Genomic DNA, 17,293 nt, shown 5'->3' on the forward strand with positions numbered 1-17,293 from the left:
ACTCCTTGCTCTGAGGATTAATAACATCTCACTGAGAAGGAATTTTGAGGAGAAGCTTTTGAGGATTTTCATCAAATGAAAATGCTCAAAATTTTGAGGAGAAAATCCTGAAAATCCTGAAAATTTTGAGGAGAAGCTTTTGAGGATTTTCATCAAGGGTGGGAGAATGGGGAAAAGCTGAGAAGCAAGAGAAGGAGCAGTTTAGGAATTTCAATGTAAAATAAAATTATGTCCCCCAGAAAGGCCTTAAGGCCAAGCTTAAATGCCACCCTTGTTTAATTTCTTTTCATTGGAACAACTTGGACTAAACCTTTGTAAATGACACTAAAAATTAGTTATTTCTGCTGATTCTAATCTCTCTTTAATGACTCCACACACTCTGATGTTTCATAGATAAAATAGGTAAAAAATGTTCTCAATCAGGATTTGGGGAATTCTTTAAGAATAAATGTTCTCAGTCAGGATTTGGGGATTTCTTTAAAGAATAAATGTTCTCAGTCAGGAATTGGGGATTTCTGCAAAGAATAAATGTTCTCAGTCAGGAATTGGGGATTTCTTTAAGAATAAATGTTCTCAGTCAGGGTTTTGGAGTTCTTTACAGAATAAATGTTCTCAGTCAGGAATTGGGGAGTTCTTGAAAGAATAAATGTTCTCAGTCAGGGTTTGGGGAGTTCTTTAAGAATAAATGTTCTCAGTCAGGGTTTGGGGAGTTCTGTGAAGAATAAATGTTCTCAGTCAGGAATTGGGGAGTTCTCTGAATAAATGTTCTCAAGTCAGGAATTGAGGAGTTCTCTGAATAAATGTTCTCAGTCAGGGTTTGGGGAGTTCTTTAAAGAATAAATGTTCTCTCCTTGATCCAGTGGCATCTCATTGGATCAGCTGGTGCCCAGCTTTTATTGCAGCATTTTTGTTTTGCTCTGACAAACATTGTCTTGAGATGAAATCGGTTTTTTCCTCTCACCATTTATGTCCAAATGACTTCTCTGGAAGGCAGGGAGTGCAGAAGCGCCTCTGGGAGCTCTCAGGGTGCTGCAGATTCATTTCCAGAGGCAGCTGAGCTTCCAGATCCTCTGGGGAGAGTTGTCTGAACCAGGAGATGTTGGGCTTTGCTGTTGGCTTTGCTCCTTTTGAAGGAAAATTGACTGCAGGACTTAGGGCCACAGAGGTGGTTTGAGGGATGGAACAGAAATGAGGGAAGGCTGGGAGAGCTGGGAATGTTCCCCTGGAGAGGAGAAGGCTCCAGGGAGAGCTCAGAGCCCCTGGCAGGGCCTGAAGGGACAGAAGTTGTTGCTGTTGGTGCCAGCCAGGTTCAGGAATTGATCAAATCCTCACATTTTAGGGGGAAAAACAGCTGGGGTTTAATTAAACCCACAGGATTTAGGAGCTGTTCCACAGGAAAGAGCTGAAAACCAGGAAGGATGGGCACTGGGAGAGCTGGGAAAAGGGGAATTGGATCCATGGGTGAGGCAATTCCAGGAATTCTGTGCAGGAGTTACCTCCCAGGAGCCAAAATGGCTCAAAAATGCACCTCTGCTGGGGAAACAGGATAACTGGGAATGCTCACATGGAGAGGAGAAGGATTCAGGGGGACCCGAGAGCCCCTGGCAGGGCCTGAAGGGGCTCCAGGAGAGCTGGAGAGGGACTGGGGACAAGGGATGGAGGGACAGGAGCCAGGGAATGGCTCCCAGTGCCAGAGGGCAGGGATGGATGGGAGGTTGGGAATTGGGAATTCCTGGCTGGGCTGGAATTGCCAGAGCAGCTGTGGCTGCCCCTGGATCCCTGGCAGTGCCCAAGGCCAGGCTGGACATTGGGACAGTGGGAGGTGTCCCTGCCATGGCAGGGGTGGGATGGGATGGTGTTTAAGGTCCCTCCTAATCCAGAATTCCTAAAGTGAAGCTGAGATTCCTGGCACTGTGTGAGGAGGGCTCTGCCCCTCAGCCTCATGCACCCGTGTGCCCCAGGGAGGTTCAGGGGATGCGCTGTCGGTGAAAGTTTGTGCCGTGAGCTGGTCACACTGGGAACTGCAGTCAGGTGCAAATCAAACCATTTCTGTGCAGCGAAGTCTGAAATGAGCGACTGCAGGGAGGAGAAGAGCTCTGGTCAGGGAACGGGAGCTCCCATCTTCTCCCGATCCTCCTCCTCTCCTGCTGCTGTGAGGGCTCGCTGTGGGACAGAATTCCCTTGGATCGCCCTGCTGGGCCTGCTCCTGCTGCAGCGCTGCTCTGGGACACAGCCAGCGCTTCCTGCTCTGCCATTGTTGTGGGAATGAAACTCTCACGTTCAGGAAGAGCACAAAATGCCCTGGCTGTTGTTGGAAACCTGCTGTCTTAAAGGAGGAGCTTTCAAGGAGTGGGTTTGGTTTTCTTGAGGGTTTTTTCTTTATTTCAGGATCTTGTGGCAGCTGGGAATCAGTTGTGTAAAGACGAGATTTGTGTTTGAGGCACAGAAGGCAAAATTAGGTTTAAGGGCTATAAAATAACTTTATAACAAGACTGGGCAGCTGGATCCAAGCTCACAGAGGGCAGGGTTAGATGGGGAATTGGGAATTCTTGGCTGGGGAGCTGTGGAATAGAATTCCCAGAGCAATTGTGGCTGTCCCTGATCCCTGGCAGTGCCCAGGCCAGGCTGGACATTGGGGCACCCTGGGATGGTGGAAGGTGTCCCTGCCATGGCAGGGGTGGCACTGGATGATCCTGAAGGTCCTTTCAAACCCAGACCATCCTGGGATTCCCCTTGATTTGGAGGAAGCCCTCAGAGCCCCCCTGTTTTTGGGAGCTGCTCCCTGGGCTCTGGAAGGGGCTGTGCCTTTATTTCAAAGCAACAGAATTCAACCCAGAGATGTTTCTGTCTTGCCACCCCACTTGTCCTGTGAATACCAATGTGAGTGAGTTTTTGGAGGTGATTTACATGGGATTTGTGTGGGGAGAGGAGGGGATTTCCCTGGATTGTCTTCCTCACAAATCTTTTGGCTATAGTTTGAGATCTGGTGAGCACTTTCCTGACTCAGAGGCTGCCACGGAAAACTGAGCATGGAGACCAAGCGCTGAGTGCTTTATTTTGCTTTTTAAGGTGGGATGGTTTGTCTGGGGGGGATTTTTAGTAGCACAAGAGCCCTGCTGAGCCAGGATGAGTTCATTGTGGCCCTTCCTCTATGGGCACATGCTGAGGTTTTGCCTGGTTTGGGTGTTCTGGTCTAGTTTAGCCTGTGGAACCAAAGCTGGGATTAATCCCATGAGGTGAGATAGAAGCAGAGAGGAGGGCAGCAGCTTTTCCTTGCCCTTCCCTGGTGGGTGTGGGCTGCTCCCTGCTCAGTGCCCCAGGCAGGGTGAGTGGCTGCAGGCAGTGACTCCAGCCCTCATTTATCCATCACATGTTGAGGGTCGGTAACGTCAGAGCAGTGACTCACCCAGGCCCTGAGTAACTCCCAGGTGCCCACAGGGAAGGTTTCGCTCCAGTGCTGGCAGGAATTGCCTTGCCTTGGCACTCCTCCCTCCCTCATGGCAAACACGGAGTCTGGGATTCCACAGAGCTGCCAGCTTGGCAGCAATAGCAATTCCCACCCTAACGCCAGAGGAAAACGTGTGAGAAACATGAAAAATGTGTGAATTTGCAGCACTGCAATCCAGAGCTATCCTGCTTTTGCTGGGATTCATTTTTAGGCCCAGCTTTCCATGAAAAAAATCTAATTTGTGGTATCTGCTGGGTTCCAGGACGAAGGAGGAAATGATGAATCTGACTCCATGTTCTTAGAAGGCTAATTTATTATGATACGATAAATAATATTATATGAGATATGTTATATGATATGCTATATGATATATGGGTACTATATTATATTACTATATTATATTACATTCTATTCTCTTATATTCTTGTTATATTATATTATTGTTACATTGTATTTATCATTATTACATTATATTTAATATTTAATATATGTATAATTTAATATATTTAATTTAAACATATATTTAATATATTTAATGTTATTATTACATTCTATATTATTATTACATTATACTAAGACTATACTAAAGAATAGAGAAAGGATACAGACAGAAGGCTACAAAAAATGATAATGAAAACTCCTGACTCCCTCCAGAGCCCCCAACACAGTCTGGCTGTGATTGGTCATTAAGTTAAAACAATTCACCTGAAACCAATGAAACAATCACCTGTGGGTAAGCAATGCCCAGACCACATTGCAAAGCAGCAAAACACAAGAGAAGCAAATCAGATAATTATTGTTTTCCTTTTTCTCTGAGGCTTCTCAGTTTCCCAGGAGAAGAACCCTGTGCAAAGAGGATTTTTCAGCCACTGTGATGGTGACACTGATTCTCTGAATTGCTCTGGCCAGGTGCAGCAGCAGGTTCACCCCAACCTGTCAGCCAAGGAGGATTCCCTGTACTACATTGAGGAGCTGATCCTGCAGCTGCTGAACAAGCTGTGCATCGCCCAGCCACGCACCGTGCAGGACGTGGAGGTGGGAATGGGGCCAGGAACCAGCCTGGGCTCTGCAATGGCTGATATTGTTGGGGATGGTTTGGGCAATGCAGGCTGCGAACACACAGGGCTGAATTTGCAGCTCCCTGGGACAAAGGAGGAAATGATGAATCTGACTCCGTGTTCTTAGAAGGCTAATTTATTGTATTATGTGATATTATATTATAGTATAGTATATTACAATATAGTATAGTATATTACAGCATATTACAGTATAGTATAGTATAGTATATTACAATATAGTATATTACAGTATATTATAGTATAGTATATTACAGTATAGTATAGTATATTACAGTATAGTATATTACAGTATAGTATATTACAATATAGTATAGTATATTACAGCATATTACAGTATATTATAGTATGGTATATTACAGCATATTACAGTATATTACAGTATAGTATATTACAGTACAGTATATTACAGTACAGTATATTACAGTACAGTATATTACAGTACAGTATATTACAGTATAGTATATTACAGCATATTACAGTATAATATATTACAGTATATTACAGTACAGCATATTACAGTATATTACAGTATAGTATATTACAGCATATTACAGTATAGTACATTATAGTATATTACAGTATATTACAATATAGTATATTATTGTTTAGTATATTACAGCACAGTATATTACAGTATATTACAGTATAGTATATTACAGTACAGTATATTACAGCATATTACAGTATAGTATATTATAGTACATTATAGTACAGTATATTACAGCGTATTACAGTATAGTATATTATAGTTTAGTATATTACAGTATAGTATATTATAGTTTAGTATATTACAGTACAGTATATTACAGTATAGTATATTACAGCGTATTACAGTATAGTATATTACAGTGTATTACAGTATAGTATATTACAGCATATTATAGTATAGTATATTACAGCGTATTACAGTATAATATATTACAGTAATTACAGTATAGTATATTATAGTATATTACAGTACAGTATATTATAGTATAGTATATTACAGTATAGTATATTACAGTATAGTATATTACACTAAATAATACAGAAAGGATACAGCCAGAAGGCTTAACAAGAATGCTAATGAAAACTCCTGACTCTCTCTTCCAGAGTCCCAACACAGCTGGCTGCTATTGGCCATTTAGTAAAAACAATTCACATGAAACCAATCAAACAATGTCCAGACCACATTCCAAAGGAGCAAAACACAGGAGAAGCAAATCAGATCATTCTTGTTTATTTTCCTCTGAGGGTTCTCAGCTTCCCAGGAGAAGAAATCCTGGCAAAGGAATTTTTGAAGAAATGTGACAGTGACACTGAGAGCTTCCTGCCATGACTTTGTGGCTGCCCCTGGATCCCTGGCAGTGCCCAAGGCCAGGCTGGATGGGTTTGGAGCAGCCTGGGGTGGTGGATGATGTCCCATGGCAGGGATTGGAACTGTATGAGCTTTAATGTCCCTTCCAACCCAAACTATTCTGGGATTCTCTGATTCTATTTAGATTTTTAAAGCAAATTTAACTGGAAAATCATTTTTTTTTACCCAGTGCTTCAGGATGGAAATTGTGGAAATTTTCCCTCATGGAATGTGGGGAATGGAAAATCCACAATTAGGATTTGGGAAGGAAGCTGCCCAGTCCAGCTCCATTCCCAGCCCAGGAGCTGCTTTATCTACACCTGTAGTTCAGAGAATCTGAGCTTGGAGCTGCTGTAAATTCCTACTGTAAATACAAAATGCTTTGAAGGATTTCCTGCTGTTGAATCTACAATGAATTTAAGAATTTTTCCTACTTTTTTGACATCACTATGCAAGAAAAAAATTTCAATATTTCAATGAAAGGTTACTGTTGTCAGGCCTGGGTTGTGCAGCTGAGGGAATAGAGTTGGATGTTCCTGGGACTTTACTGAGCTCACTGAGGCTCTTGTATTATTGCAGCTGTCAGCTTTTGTGTCATCATTCCAAAATGAGGGTTTAATGGAGTCTGGAGGGGCAAAATGCTTCCATGTGGCTGTGCCCCAATGGAGCTTTGTAGAGCTTTAATTTTACATCAATCTGCAGGTCCAGGATTTTCAGCCTCATCCAGAATGATGTCTTTGTATGGGATTCTCTATGTGGAATTTTAAAAAATTACATATATATATATATGTATATATATATATGTGTATATATATATAAAAGAATATAAATTATATGAGTGTGACAATTATTATATGTCTGTATTAATATAAATTATTTGTGCGTGTCTTGGAAATGAAAGAAAATTTTATATATAGGTAAATTTATATACTTATATATTTTAATATATATGTATGTATTTTTAACATTATATATATGTATGGCATGTATATATTTATTTTAATAATGTATATTTATAAATAATTATTTATATTTATATGGGTATATGTATGTATATATGTATTGGCCCAATAATTGCCCAAAGGGTTTTAGGTTTTTATTAGATGCCCTTTATTCAACATTAATTATTAATTTATGGGCATTTTTAATACTGGTGCATGAACATTATTATATCACTAAATTAAAAGTAAAATTTAATAGTTCTTAAGAGCCCTTGGGATTGGATCTGCTCCTCAGCTGTTCTTAGCTGTAAAGGGAAACCATGAGAGCTGAAGTTTATCCTCAGATATTTACATAGCAGCCTGCAGCTCATGCAACTGTTTGTCCAAGATGTTGTCCTTAAGTATTTGCCAGATCAAGGTCTAAAAATCTCAAATTAAAAATGTTTTAAAAATAGAAGCAGCCCTTCAAATGGTTCCTGAAGGGACAGAGGGAAGCAGTGTTGGAGCACAGCAGGTTTGTCTTAGGTTGGATGTTGGGAAGGAATTCCTGGCTAGGATGGAATTCCCAGAGCCTGGCACAGTGGGAGGTGGCACTGGATGGGATTTAACTCCCTTCCAACCCAAACCAGCCTGGAACTCCATGATTTTAAGCTGGAATTCCATGATTTTAAGCTGGAGAATGGCTGAATGCCACCTTAGCTGCATTTTTCTAGGACCTGAAGGAAAGGTCATTTGGGGGCTGCTCTCCAGGAGGGAATGTCACCCTGTGTCACCCTGTGTCACCCTGGGGGCTGATCAGAAAGCTGGGCATTAAATGGACCCTGCAAAGGTTTAAAAGCTGCCTCTAAGAAAATCTGCTTCTCTGTTAGGTCTTGGCATATGTGCAAAAGTCATTCAGTCAAAGGGACACAAATATTTCACCATTTTTTTCCAGCTCTTCCTTTGGCTTTTCATTCCTGCCATAAACTTGATCTGATGTAGGGCAAGTTACACTATTTTCTGAAATAGCAACAATATCAATTTGGGGTTTTTTGTAGGCTGTAAACTGTTCAGCACTTCCTGATGGTGTTTGTATTTTGGGATCCTGGTCTCTTACAATAGTCTGGGTTGGAAGGGATCTTAAAAACCATCCATATCCAACTCCCACCATGGCAGGAACATCTCCCACTGGAAGTGGAGACTGAAACCTCCCTGCTGCTCTTGAAAAGATCAGAGATTTTAGGAGATTGGAAGGATCCTTGGTGCTCAGGGAAGGGAGCTTGTCCAGCATTGCTGAAAGAGAGAAGCCAGGCTGGGTAAGGAGAGAACAATTAGGAGGAGGTGTTGCAAGCACTGAGGAGGAGGAGAATCACCTGTCCTGGAGGGGAAGAATTTGCTGTGCTGTTGTGTTGTGGTGGCTGTGGCTGGGCTCAGGGCTGTGTGTGTTTCAGGAGCGGGTGCAGAAGACGTTTCCCCACCCCATAGACAAGTGGGCCATCGCTGACGCGCAGTCGGCCATCGAGAAGCGGAAAAGGAGGAACCCCCTCCTGCTCCCTGTGGACAAAATCCATCCCTTACTGAAGGTACCTCTCACCTTTCATGTATTTCTTTAATTCGTGTGAAATTTAAGAAGTTTTTCTCCTTGGCAGAGGGAGTAAAGAATCACCATAAATCTGAATTTATTATGTTGTGTAGTGAAAGTAAATCCTTAAATTCATCATCAGTACATCAGTGTGTTCATCCATTACTCTGCTTTGAAATAGGATTAGTTAGTTTTTAACATAAACAAAACTCAAATACTTCCCTACTTCAGCAGGGCTGCTTTGATGCCTTTATTTGTTTCAAAATGCTGCAGAAGCCAAAATAGAAGAAGAGGGAACAGCAGATCCTGTTCCTTGTGTACTGTCAACCAAGATGTGGCAGTGTCCTTTCAGTCCCTGCTGAATGTCACTGCTGCCTCAGGTTTAAAAATCAAGAGACCTGCAGAGGTGTTTCCAGCTGTTGAGAAAACTTTATTGGAGCATAAGCAGTAATTAAAGCACTTTTCAGGTCTCCTTGCTGTGTTCACTTACACAACATCTCAATTCCTGAGGGTTAATGAGAGGGGGAGGATGTCAGGAGAGGAAACAACATTAAATAACATCTTCCTAAACACCACTGGTGAAATCTGGTGTAGAAGTGTGAAATCAGGCCCAGAATCTGATTTTTAGAGGATGCACCAACACACAATGAGAGCAAATCTGTCTTATTCAAATGCACAAGGTCAGCTGCATTTATTGGCAGGTGAAAGGCTGCAGGGTGCAAGCTGTGCAGGACATGGAGCACCTTCCCAGGGATAATGTCCTGCATTCATCCTGGGTTTTGTCTCTTCAGACTCCCAGTACTAAAGTTCCATTGTTTTATGGAGTGCTGAGTGCTCAGCTGCTGTGGCAGGGGGTGGAGGAGATGATCTTTAAGGTCCCTTCCCACCCAAACCATTCCATGATTCCTTGAAAGTGAAACCTACTCTGTTCTCAGGAGTCCACATTGGGGTCAGAGTCCTGCAATAGGCACAGACAGAGAGGGAAATTTAAATACAGAATAATTCCACTGGAGTCCCTTCCTTAAATGAATTCTATTTTTAGGACTGTCATTTTTAGAGGAGGGATTATTTCAAGTTCTGTAGCTTTTCCTCTCTGAAAACGCTGCAAAATAACACAGGTATTTACAAGCATCTCCTTCCAGGCAGATTTCCAATTTCCATTTGATGTCTCAGCTCTGGGTGTTCCATTAGTGTAAATTATCACCACAGCCGAAATCCATTTCAGTAGAAAATTCAACGTGTTTATTGTCATTCTAGATGAATTTCTGGAATAAATTCCATTTGTTTTGTGTTGTTTTCCCTTTGCAGGAGGTCCTGGGCTACAAGGTGGATTACCATGTCTCTCTGTATATCGTGGCTGTCTTGGAATACATCTCAGCTGACATTTTAAAACTGGCTGGAAATTATGTGTTCAATATCCGACACTTTGAGATCTCCCAGCAGGACATTAAAGTATCCATGTGTGCTGATAAGGTAAGGCCTTGGCATTCAAACAGTATTTAGAGGTGATTTGTTCCATTTGATTTCATCTGGAAGGTGTGTTCAGAGGAGGATCAGAGGGAGAGCCTGCTTTGACTCAAAGGCAAAGCTTCTCTCCATGTTCGTGGCAGATCTCTCACAGCAAAAATTTAAAGGCAAAGCTTCTCTCCTTCTTCATGGCAGATCTGTCACAGCAGAAATTTAAGTTGAGCCTGCCTAAATTTTGGAGCAGCAGGAGCCTTTACAAGCTTAAGGCCAGAAATTGATGTTGTCCTTCATTTCTCTGCTGTCACACCCTCCTGATGTCACTTTGTCGTGGCAGCTCTCCTTCCTAACACAGAAAAGACCTTTAGTTTTCATGCCCATTAAAATGAGAAACATTTTTGTTCGGTTTTATCTTCAGCAGGAGGTTTTGTCCAAGGCTTATGCAAGATTCCTTGTTTTCCAAGTTGATTCTGCATGAATTGTAACTTGTTTTCTAGGTCGTGCTCACTTCCAAGGGGGAAAATGGCTTTGGCAAGTGCTGCAGCCTCCTGCTGCCAAAGTTGAAATATTACTCCCTTGTGAAAGTGAACACAGCAAGGATTGTATTAAAAACCCCAAGGATTTCTCTGAACACACTGAAATGGCTGAGCTGGGGCCACGTGTGAAGGCCTGGCTGGGTGTAATTTCTGCATTTCTTTGGCAGGTTTTGATGGATATGTTTGATCAGGATGAGATTGGCTTGGTTTCTCTGTGTGAGGATGAGCCCTCTTCTTCTGGGGAGCTCAACTACTACGAGCTGGTGAGAAATGAGATTGCAGAGGAGAGGCAGTACCTGAGGGAGCTCAACCTGATCATCAAAGTATTCCGGGAGGCTTTTCTGTCCAACAGGAGACTCTTCACACCTCACGTGAGTCCTTCATTGATCAGCAGTGCTAATTGCTCCATTAGCAGCCAGAACTTACCCATTTTGCATTTACTGGGTTGGAGGTGAAGTCAAATTTGATTTATTGGCTGTCAGTGAATAATGAGAGTTGGCTGTGTGTGAAATCCAGTGGGGGAATTGCCATTAATGGGAGTGGAGTTTAATGGGCACAATTCCCTGTCAGATCCAGCAGCAGCTGGATTATTTTGGTCATTTAGGTAATAATTTCACTTCTGCTTAAGACATAAATTAAGTCATCTACCTGCATGTGCAGTGAATGCTTGAACTGACATTTACAGGCTGCCCCTTATCTGGAGAAATTCCAATTAAAGCAGCCCTTGGCTGTGGATTCTCTATGTGTGAAGGAGTTGGAGAAATGATTGAAATATTTGATTGAAATTGTCCTTGTGGCAAATTCTGTTCTCAGGAGGAGTAAGGAGGGATTGGTGAGTCCTTCCTGTGGGCAAGGAGAAGGGGACAGAAGCTGAACTGGGATTTGCAGGTGGTACCAGCAGGTTCAAAAGAGGCAGCAGGAGCCATTGCCATCCCAGCTGGGTGTGGAAGTCCTCAGGAGCTGATGGAATTGTGCAGATGTGGGGTGGAATTCCAGTGAAGATGGTGGGAGCAGAAGGGAGCCATGCTTGGGAGCTGAGGAATATTCTTTTGGGAATGGGAATGGGAAATTTCAGGGTTTGCTGTTCCCACAAGAGGGTTCCCATGCTCTGGGCACTGCCTGGAGGTCAGTGGGAGGTTGGGGCAGAGAAATTTGAATTCAGAGAGGGAATCCAAGGCACTGAGCTGGGGAAGGGGCTCCCTCATGGAGTGTGGGGAATGGAAAATCCACAGTTAGGATTTGGGAAGGAAGCTGCCCAGTCCTGCTCCATTCCCAGCCCAGGAGCTGCTTTAGCTGCACCTGTGGTTTGGAGCATCTGAGCTTGGAGCTGCTGTAAATTCCTCCTGTAAATCAGCTCCAGAATAAATCAGCTCCTTCCTGCTGTGCTGGGGGGACAAGGAGGAGCAGGGAGGGCAGGAATGCTTTTCCAGCAGTTCCTGGGAAGGATGCTCTGAAATTGGGCAAGGCTGGATGTGCTCAGGGAAGCCTGGAGGGCTGGGAACACCAGGGAGCTTCACTTTTCCTGCTTTCTGTTGGCTCCTCTCTGTTGGAACCCTGGGAATTGCTGAGAATTCCAGGCTTTCTGTGCTGCCAGGCTCTGACCCCCAGGAGAACCCTGCACTGACCTGAGGCCGTGGAGAAGCTTCCAGAATGGAATGACAGAGCTGGGATTGTGGGTGTGGGGTTTGGACAGAAGTGTGTGATATCACAGGGTGGGAAACTCAGAGTTTGGGGTTTAGAATACAGTAATATACATAAAACAAGATGGAGGTTTGAGGGTGGAGGCTGCTCCTTCTTCTTCACCTTCTTCTCCATGGGTTTGGGTGGTTTTGTGTAATTGGATTAAAAAAGTCCCCATTGCAGCCATGGGTGGTTGGTTATTGGGTTAAAAGTGAAAATAATTGAGGTGTCATTTCTTAATTGGACAGTTTATCCTTAAAAGGCCTTGTAGAGAGAGCTGGGGCTCCATTTTTAGTTTGTTGGAGTGAAGTGCTGCAGAACTCAGGGTCTGTGAGACTGTGACAGAGATAAGAACTGATAAACATCTGAGTCCAAACACAAAATTCCATGGAGTTGTTTAATCCCAACTTTGGCCAAAAAGAAGTTAAGACTCAACACCTCTCCATTTACCTCCTGGTTCAGACAAAACCCACTGCAATATTCACATGCTCCAGATAAATGATGCCAGGCAGGACTCAGCCCTGTTGTGTGCTTGCAGGACATTGATGTGATATTCAGCAACATCTCGGACATCCACGAGCTGACAGTGAAGCTTTTGGGCCTGATTGAGGACACTGTGGAAATGACAGATGAAAGCAGCCCTCACCCCCTGGCTGGCAGCTGCTTTGAGGACCTGGCAGAGGTTTGGTGTTTCATTTGGTTGGTTTAGGGGGTTTTTATGTTTATTTTTATTAAATCACTCAAATTGGGTGTAGTGGTTTTGTGCTGGTGTTCACAGGGGTTCTTGGATGAGGGAAGAGATGAAGATCTGACTCCATGTTTCAGAAGGCTGATTTATTATTTTATGATATATATTACATTAAAACTATACTAAAAGAATAGAAGAAAGGATTTCATCAGAAGGCTGACTAAGAATAGAAAAAGAAACAATGATAACAGAGAGAGAGCCAGCTGACTGTGATTGGCCATTAATCAGAAACAACCACATGAGACCAATCCCAGATGCACCTATTGCATTCCACATCAGCAGATAATCAATGTTTATATTTTGTTCTTGAGGTTTCTCAGCTTCTCAGGAGAAAAAAAATCTTAAGGATTTTTCAGGAAATATTGTGGCTCCATGGTTTTGGTTCACCAGTTTGAGATTTGGCCAGTTTTGACATTTCCAGCCAGGGCATCCAGGAGTGTGGAGGGTTCAGTGCTGCCCAATCCCAGCACCCAGTTCCTGCTGGGAGGGAGGATTGGGAGGAAGGCAAAGCTCAAAACCTTAAAAGGGTCTAAACAAAACTTTATTAACAGTAACTAAAAGAAAGAGTGGTAATAATCACAACAAAACCTTCGGAGCACTTCTCCTCCCCCACAACCTTTTCTTTCCCACTGACAATGTGAAGAAACAAAATGAGTGAATGGCAAATTTTTGGTTTTATCTGAAAATTATGATGTTCATTTAAAAAATTAAAGTTTTTATTTATATATTATTTTATTTTTGTTCTATTTATATTAATTAAACTTTTATATTAACTTTGAATTTTACTTTTATGTATCCTCCATTTTTAAGATCTGAATGTTGCATGAATACCCCAGCACCACCTGGAGAATAATTACAATTTTGTGGCTGTAAAAAACAGTGATTTTTGGGCACAGGTGCCACTCATTCAGGAATAGACCATAAAGATAAAGTTTTCTTGGCATTGCTTCAATAACCACTCATGTAGGAAAGTCCAGCTGACCAAATCTTAGCAGTCATTGAAGCGTAATTGCTTTGTAATGATAAGGAGAAGTGTTTGATCAATGGATTAAAGCAGTTATGATATTGAAACTATTAAAAAAAACCCTTAAATTTGAAATAGTGCAGCATTATCCTGGAAAAAAAATCAGATTTTATTGCAAAAGCTGCTCTGAGTCATCCAGTGCCTTAATGGAAACAAATCCTTTTCAGTGAGTGAAAATCTCATCTGATTCTTCATTCACTGAAAAACTTGAAGGGGAAATGAAGTCCAGATTATTTTTCCAAGCTTTTTATGAAGGTAATATATTTGAATTTATGAATTCAGTTAGTATGGGGCAAGACCTGCTCAGTGAGTGAGCTGTTGGTGTGATCATGTCCCGGCTGAGATCATCTTTGTGTCAGTGTTTGCAGAAGGAATCATTAAAGGGAGATAGCAGAGTGAAGTGTTTATTTGCTCTGCTTATCTCCCTGCCAGCATTGTTCATTTAGTGTTGCCATTAAAAAGGTCCTTCAACTTCTTGGGAAGGATAATTAAAACCAAACAAGCCTTGCAAGCTGGAGTCTTCCTGCTTTGTCTGTTTTTTTTCGGCATCAGCTCCCTGGAAGGTTTAAAAACATAAATATTGTCGTGGTTTTGAGATAAGGAAGTGTGGGGGGAAATAAAACATTGGTTTTGTGTGTGGGAAAAATAAAATATTTTTTGCTGGTGTGGAGGAAATTGAGAAACACCCAGAAGTGGGAAATGGATGGTTGAGGACAGGGCAGAAAGTTTCTGAAGGGATCTTCTGAGGGCAGCTGATGGAACAAGGGGTTGTCAGTAGGTTGTAAATTCATTTTCTGCTGTTTGTGTTTCCATCAGAGGAGTTTTAAGTATCCACAAAGGTGTTGTAGTGTGTTGTAATGTCCTATTTTAGACTTCTGGGTCCCGGGTCCCTCCCCAGGTGTGGCAATACCTGTTCCCCTTCCCCCTTGCCCCCTTGCTGAGTGAGTCCTGTCAGTCAGGCTTAACATTCCAGCAAAGGCATCGTGTGGTTGGTTGAATTCAAAGGATGCCCCTCAGGCCCAGAGGTCATTGGCCTGTCCAGCTGTCATTCTCCCCTGAGACCCCGCCCCCCCACCTGGTTGGTGGCTCACCTGTCCCCTCCCCACCCCCTGAGCTTAAAAGGTGAGCCCAGCCCTGTGCTCGGGATTCTGTTGGGGTTCTCCCCAAGACTCAAACCTCTGTAACCATGGAATAAACCACTGCATATAACCCTCCAGCAGAATCCCTCCTTTTCTCTCTTCCCCTTCACCTGAAGCCTCTTCCTGAGGTAAACGGAGTCCCTAACAAGCCTGGACTTGTTTGGTGCCCAGCTGAGACCACCGGCAAGCCAAAGGTGTCTCTGGGGTGATACAGCACAGCTGTGCCTTGGCTCAGCAGTGAGGGTCACACTGGCCCAGGCACAATCTAACTGGTGATACTGGGATTCATATTCCAATACAAAGGAACAAAGGTGGGAGCAGTGCACACAGCCAGGGGGGAAATGGGCAAAGCCCAGTCCAGGCCCACATCCTGCCCTGGGATCCTTACAGGGACATCAGAATCCCAGAAGGGTTTGGGTGGGCAGGGACCTCAAACCCCCCCAGTGCCACCCCTGCCATGGCAGGGACACTCCCACTGTCCCAGGGTGTCCCAACCCATCCAGCCTGGCCTTGGGCACTGCCAGGGATCCAGGGGCAGCCACAGCTGCTCTGGCAATTCCAGCCCAGCCAGGAATTCCCAATCTCCCATCCATCCCTGCCCTCCCTCAGCCAAAAGCCATCCCTTTCAATATTCCAGAATTCCATATTTCAGTCACTTTTGCAGCATTTCAAGCATAAAACCCTTTTAAAATCATTCATCTCTTTAGGAAGATCCCTAATGAAGTTCATTTTAATCTCATGTTCATAAAACAAACCCAGAACATAAAAACACTGATTGAAGTCTGAGTGGAAGAAACTGAAAGCAATTGTAAATGCAGTAAAAATATAAAATAATTCCAGAAGGCAGCAGAGAGTCAGGAAATGCTGGCCTGGCTCCTGCAGTTGCACTGGGCCTGGAGCCTTCAGCAGTGTTCAAACAAGCTTTGGTGGGGTTGGCATTCCCAAATCCAGAGCCTGGCAAGCCCTGGGGGGAAGAGAGGGATGTGCTGAGGCCAGCAGTGACTCAGGAGTGAATCAGTCCTGCAGGGCCTGGGATCAGCCTGACAGGCCCTGGCACAGCCCAGCTGGGAGCCAGGAAGGATCCTGCAACCAGGAGTGATCCCTGTAGGGATCCCTGCAGCCAGGGATGATCCTGCAGCCAGGAGTGATTCCTGTGCAACCAGGAGTGATTCCTGCAACCAGGAGTGATTCCTGTGCAACCAGGAGTGATTCCTGTAGGGATTCCTGCAGCCAGGAATGATCCCTGTGCAGCCAGGAGTGATCCCTGTGCAGCCAGAAATGATCCCTGCAGCCAGGAGTGATCCCTGTAGGGATTCCTGCAGCCAGGGATGATCCCGCAACCAGGAGTGATTCCTGCAGGGATTCCTGCAGCCAGGAGTGATTCCTGTAGGGATTCCTGCAGCCAGGAATGATTCCTGCAGGGATTCCTGCAGCCAGGAGTGATTCCTGCAGGGATTCCTGCAGCCAGGGATGATCCTGCAACCAGGAGTGATTCCTGCAGCCAGGAATGATCCCTGTGCAACCAGGAGTGATTCCTGTGCAGCCAGGAGTGATTCCTGCAGGGATTCCTGCAACCAGGAGTGATTCCTGCAACCAGGAATGATCCCTGCAGGGATTCCTGCAGCCAGGAATGATCCCTGTGCAACCAGGAGTGATCCCTGTGCAGCCAGGAGTGATTCCTGCAGGGATTCCTGCAGCCAGGAATGATTCCTGTGCAGCCAGGAGTGATCCCTGCAGGGATTTCTTCTGCCAGGAGTGATCCTGCAGCCAGGAGTGATTCCTGCAGGGATTCCTGCAGCCAGGAATGATTCCTGTGCAGCCAGGAGTGATCCCTGCAGGGATTTCTTCTGCCAGGAGTGATCCTGCAACCAGGAATGATCCCTGCAGGGATTCCTGCAGCCAGGAATGATTCCTGCAGCCAGAAATGATCCCTGTGACCAGGAATGATCCTGCAACCAGGAATGATCCCTGTAGGGATTCCTGCAGCCAGGAGTGATCCTGCAACCAGGAATGATCCCTGTGCAACCAGAAATGATCCCTGCAAACAGAAGTTATTCCATTCCTGTAGGGATTCCTACAACCAGAAATGATTCCTGTTCAGGCAGAACTGATTCCTGCAGGGATCCCTGCCACCAGAAATTAGTCTTGTGTAGGCAGAAATGATCCCTGTGCAACCAGAAATTATTCCTGCAGCCAGAAATTATTCCTGCAACCAGAACTGATTCCTGCAGGGATTCCTACAACCAGAAATGGTTCCTGAAACCAGAAATTATTCCTGTACAGCCAGAAATGATTCCTGTGGGATCCCTGTGCAGCCAGAAGTGATTCCTGTGGGAT

General features: G+C 44.0%; 1 protein-coding gene across 2 annotated transcripts in view; it reads left to right on the forward strand.

Moving 5' to 3' along the window:
* Positions 1–17,293, forward strand: part of SOS2 (SOS Ras/Rho guanine nucleotide exchange factor 2) — a 62,881-nt gene that overhangs the window by 12,186 nt on the left and 33,402 nt on the right. The window contains exons 2-6 of one of the 2 annotated variants that reach the window (XM_074544136.1): positions 4,266–4,483; positions 8,235–8,366; positions 9,674–9,838; positions 10,533–10,736; positions 12,584–12,727. In XM_074544136.1, coding sequence (XP_074400237.1) covers positions 4,266–4,483; positions 8,235–8,366; positions 9,674–9,838; positions 10,533–10,736; positions 12,584–12,727 — 863 coding nt within the window. The remainder of the gene's footprint in view (positions 1–4,265; positions 4,484–8,234; positions 8,367–9,673; positions 9,839–10,532; positions 10,737–12,583; positions 12,728–17,293) is intronic. The other variant, XM_074544135.1, reaches the window with a different exon arrangement.

The sequence above is a fragment of the Zonotrichia albicollis genome, chromosome 6 (genome assembly GCF_047830755.1).
Source record: "Zonotrichia albicollis isolate bZonAlb1 chromosome 6, bZonAlb1.hap1, whole genome shotgun sequence".
Lineage (NCBI taxonomy): Eukaryota > Metazoa > Chordata > Aves > Passeriformes > Passerellidae > Zonotrichia > Zonotrichia albicollis.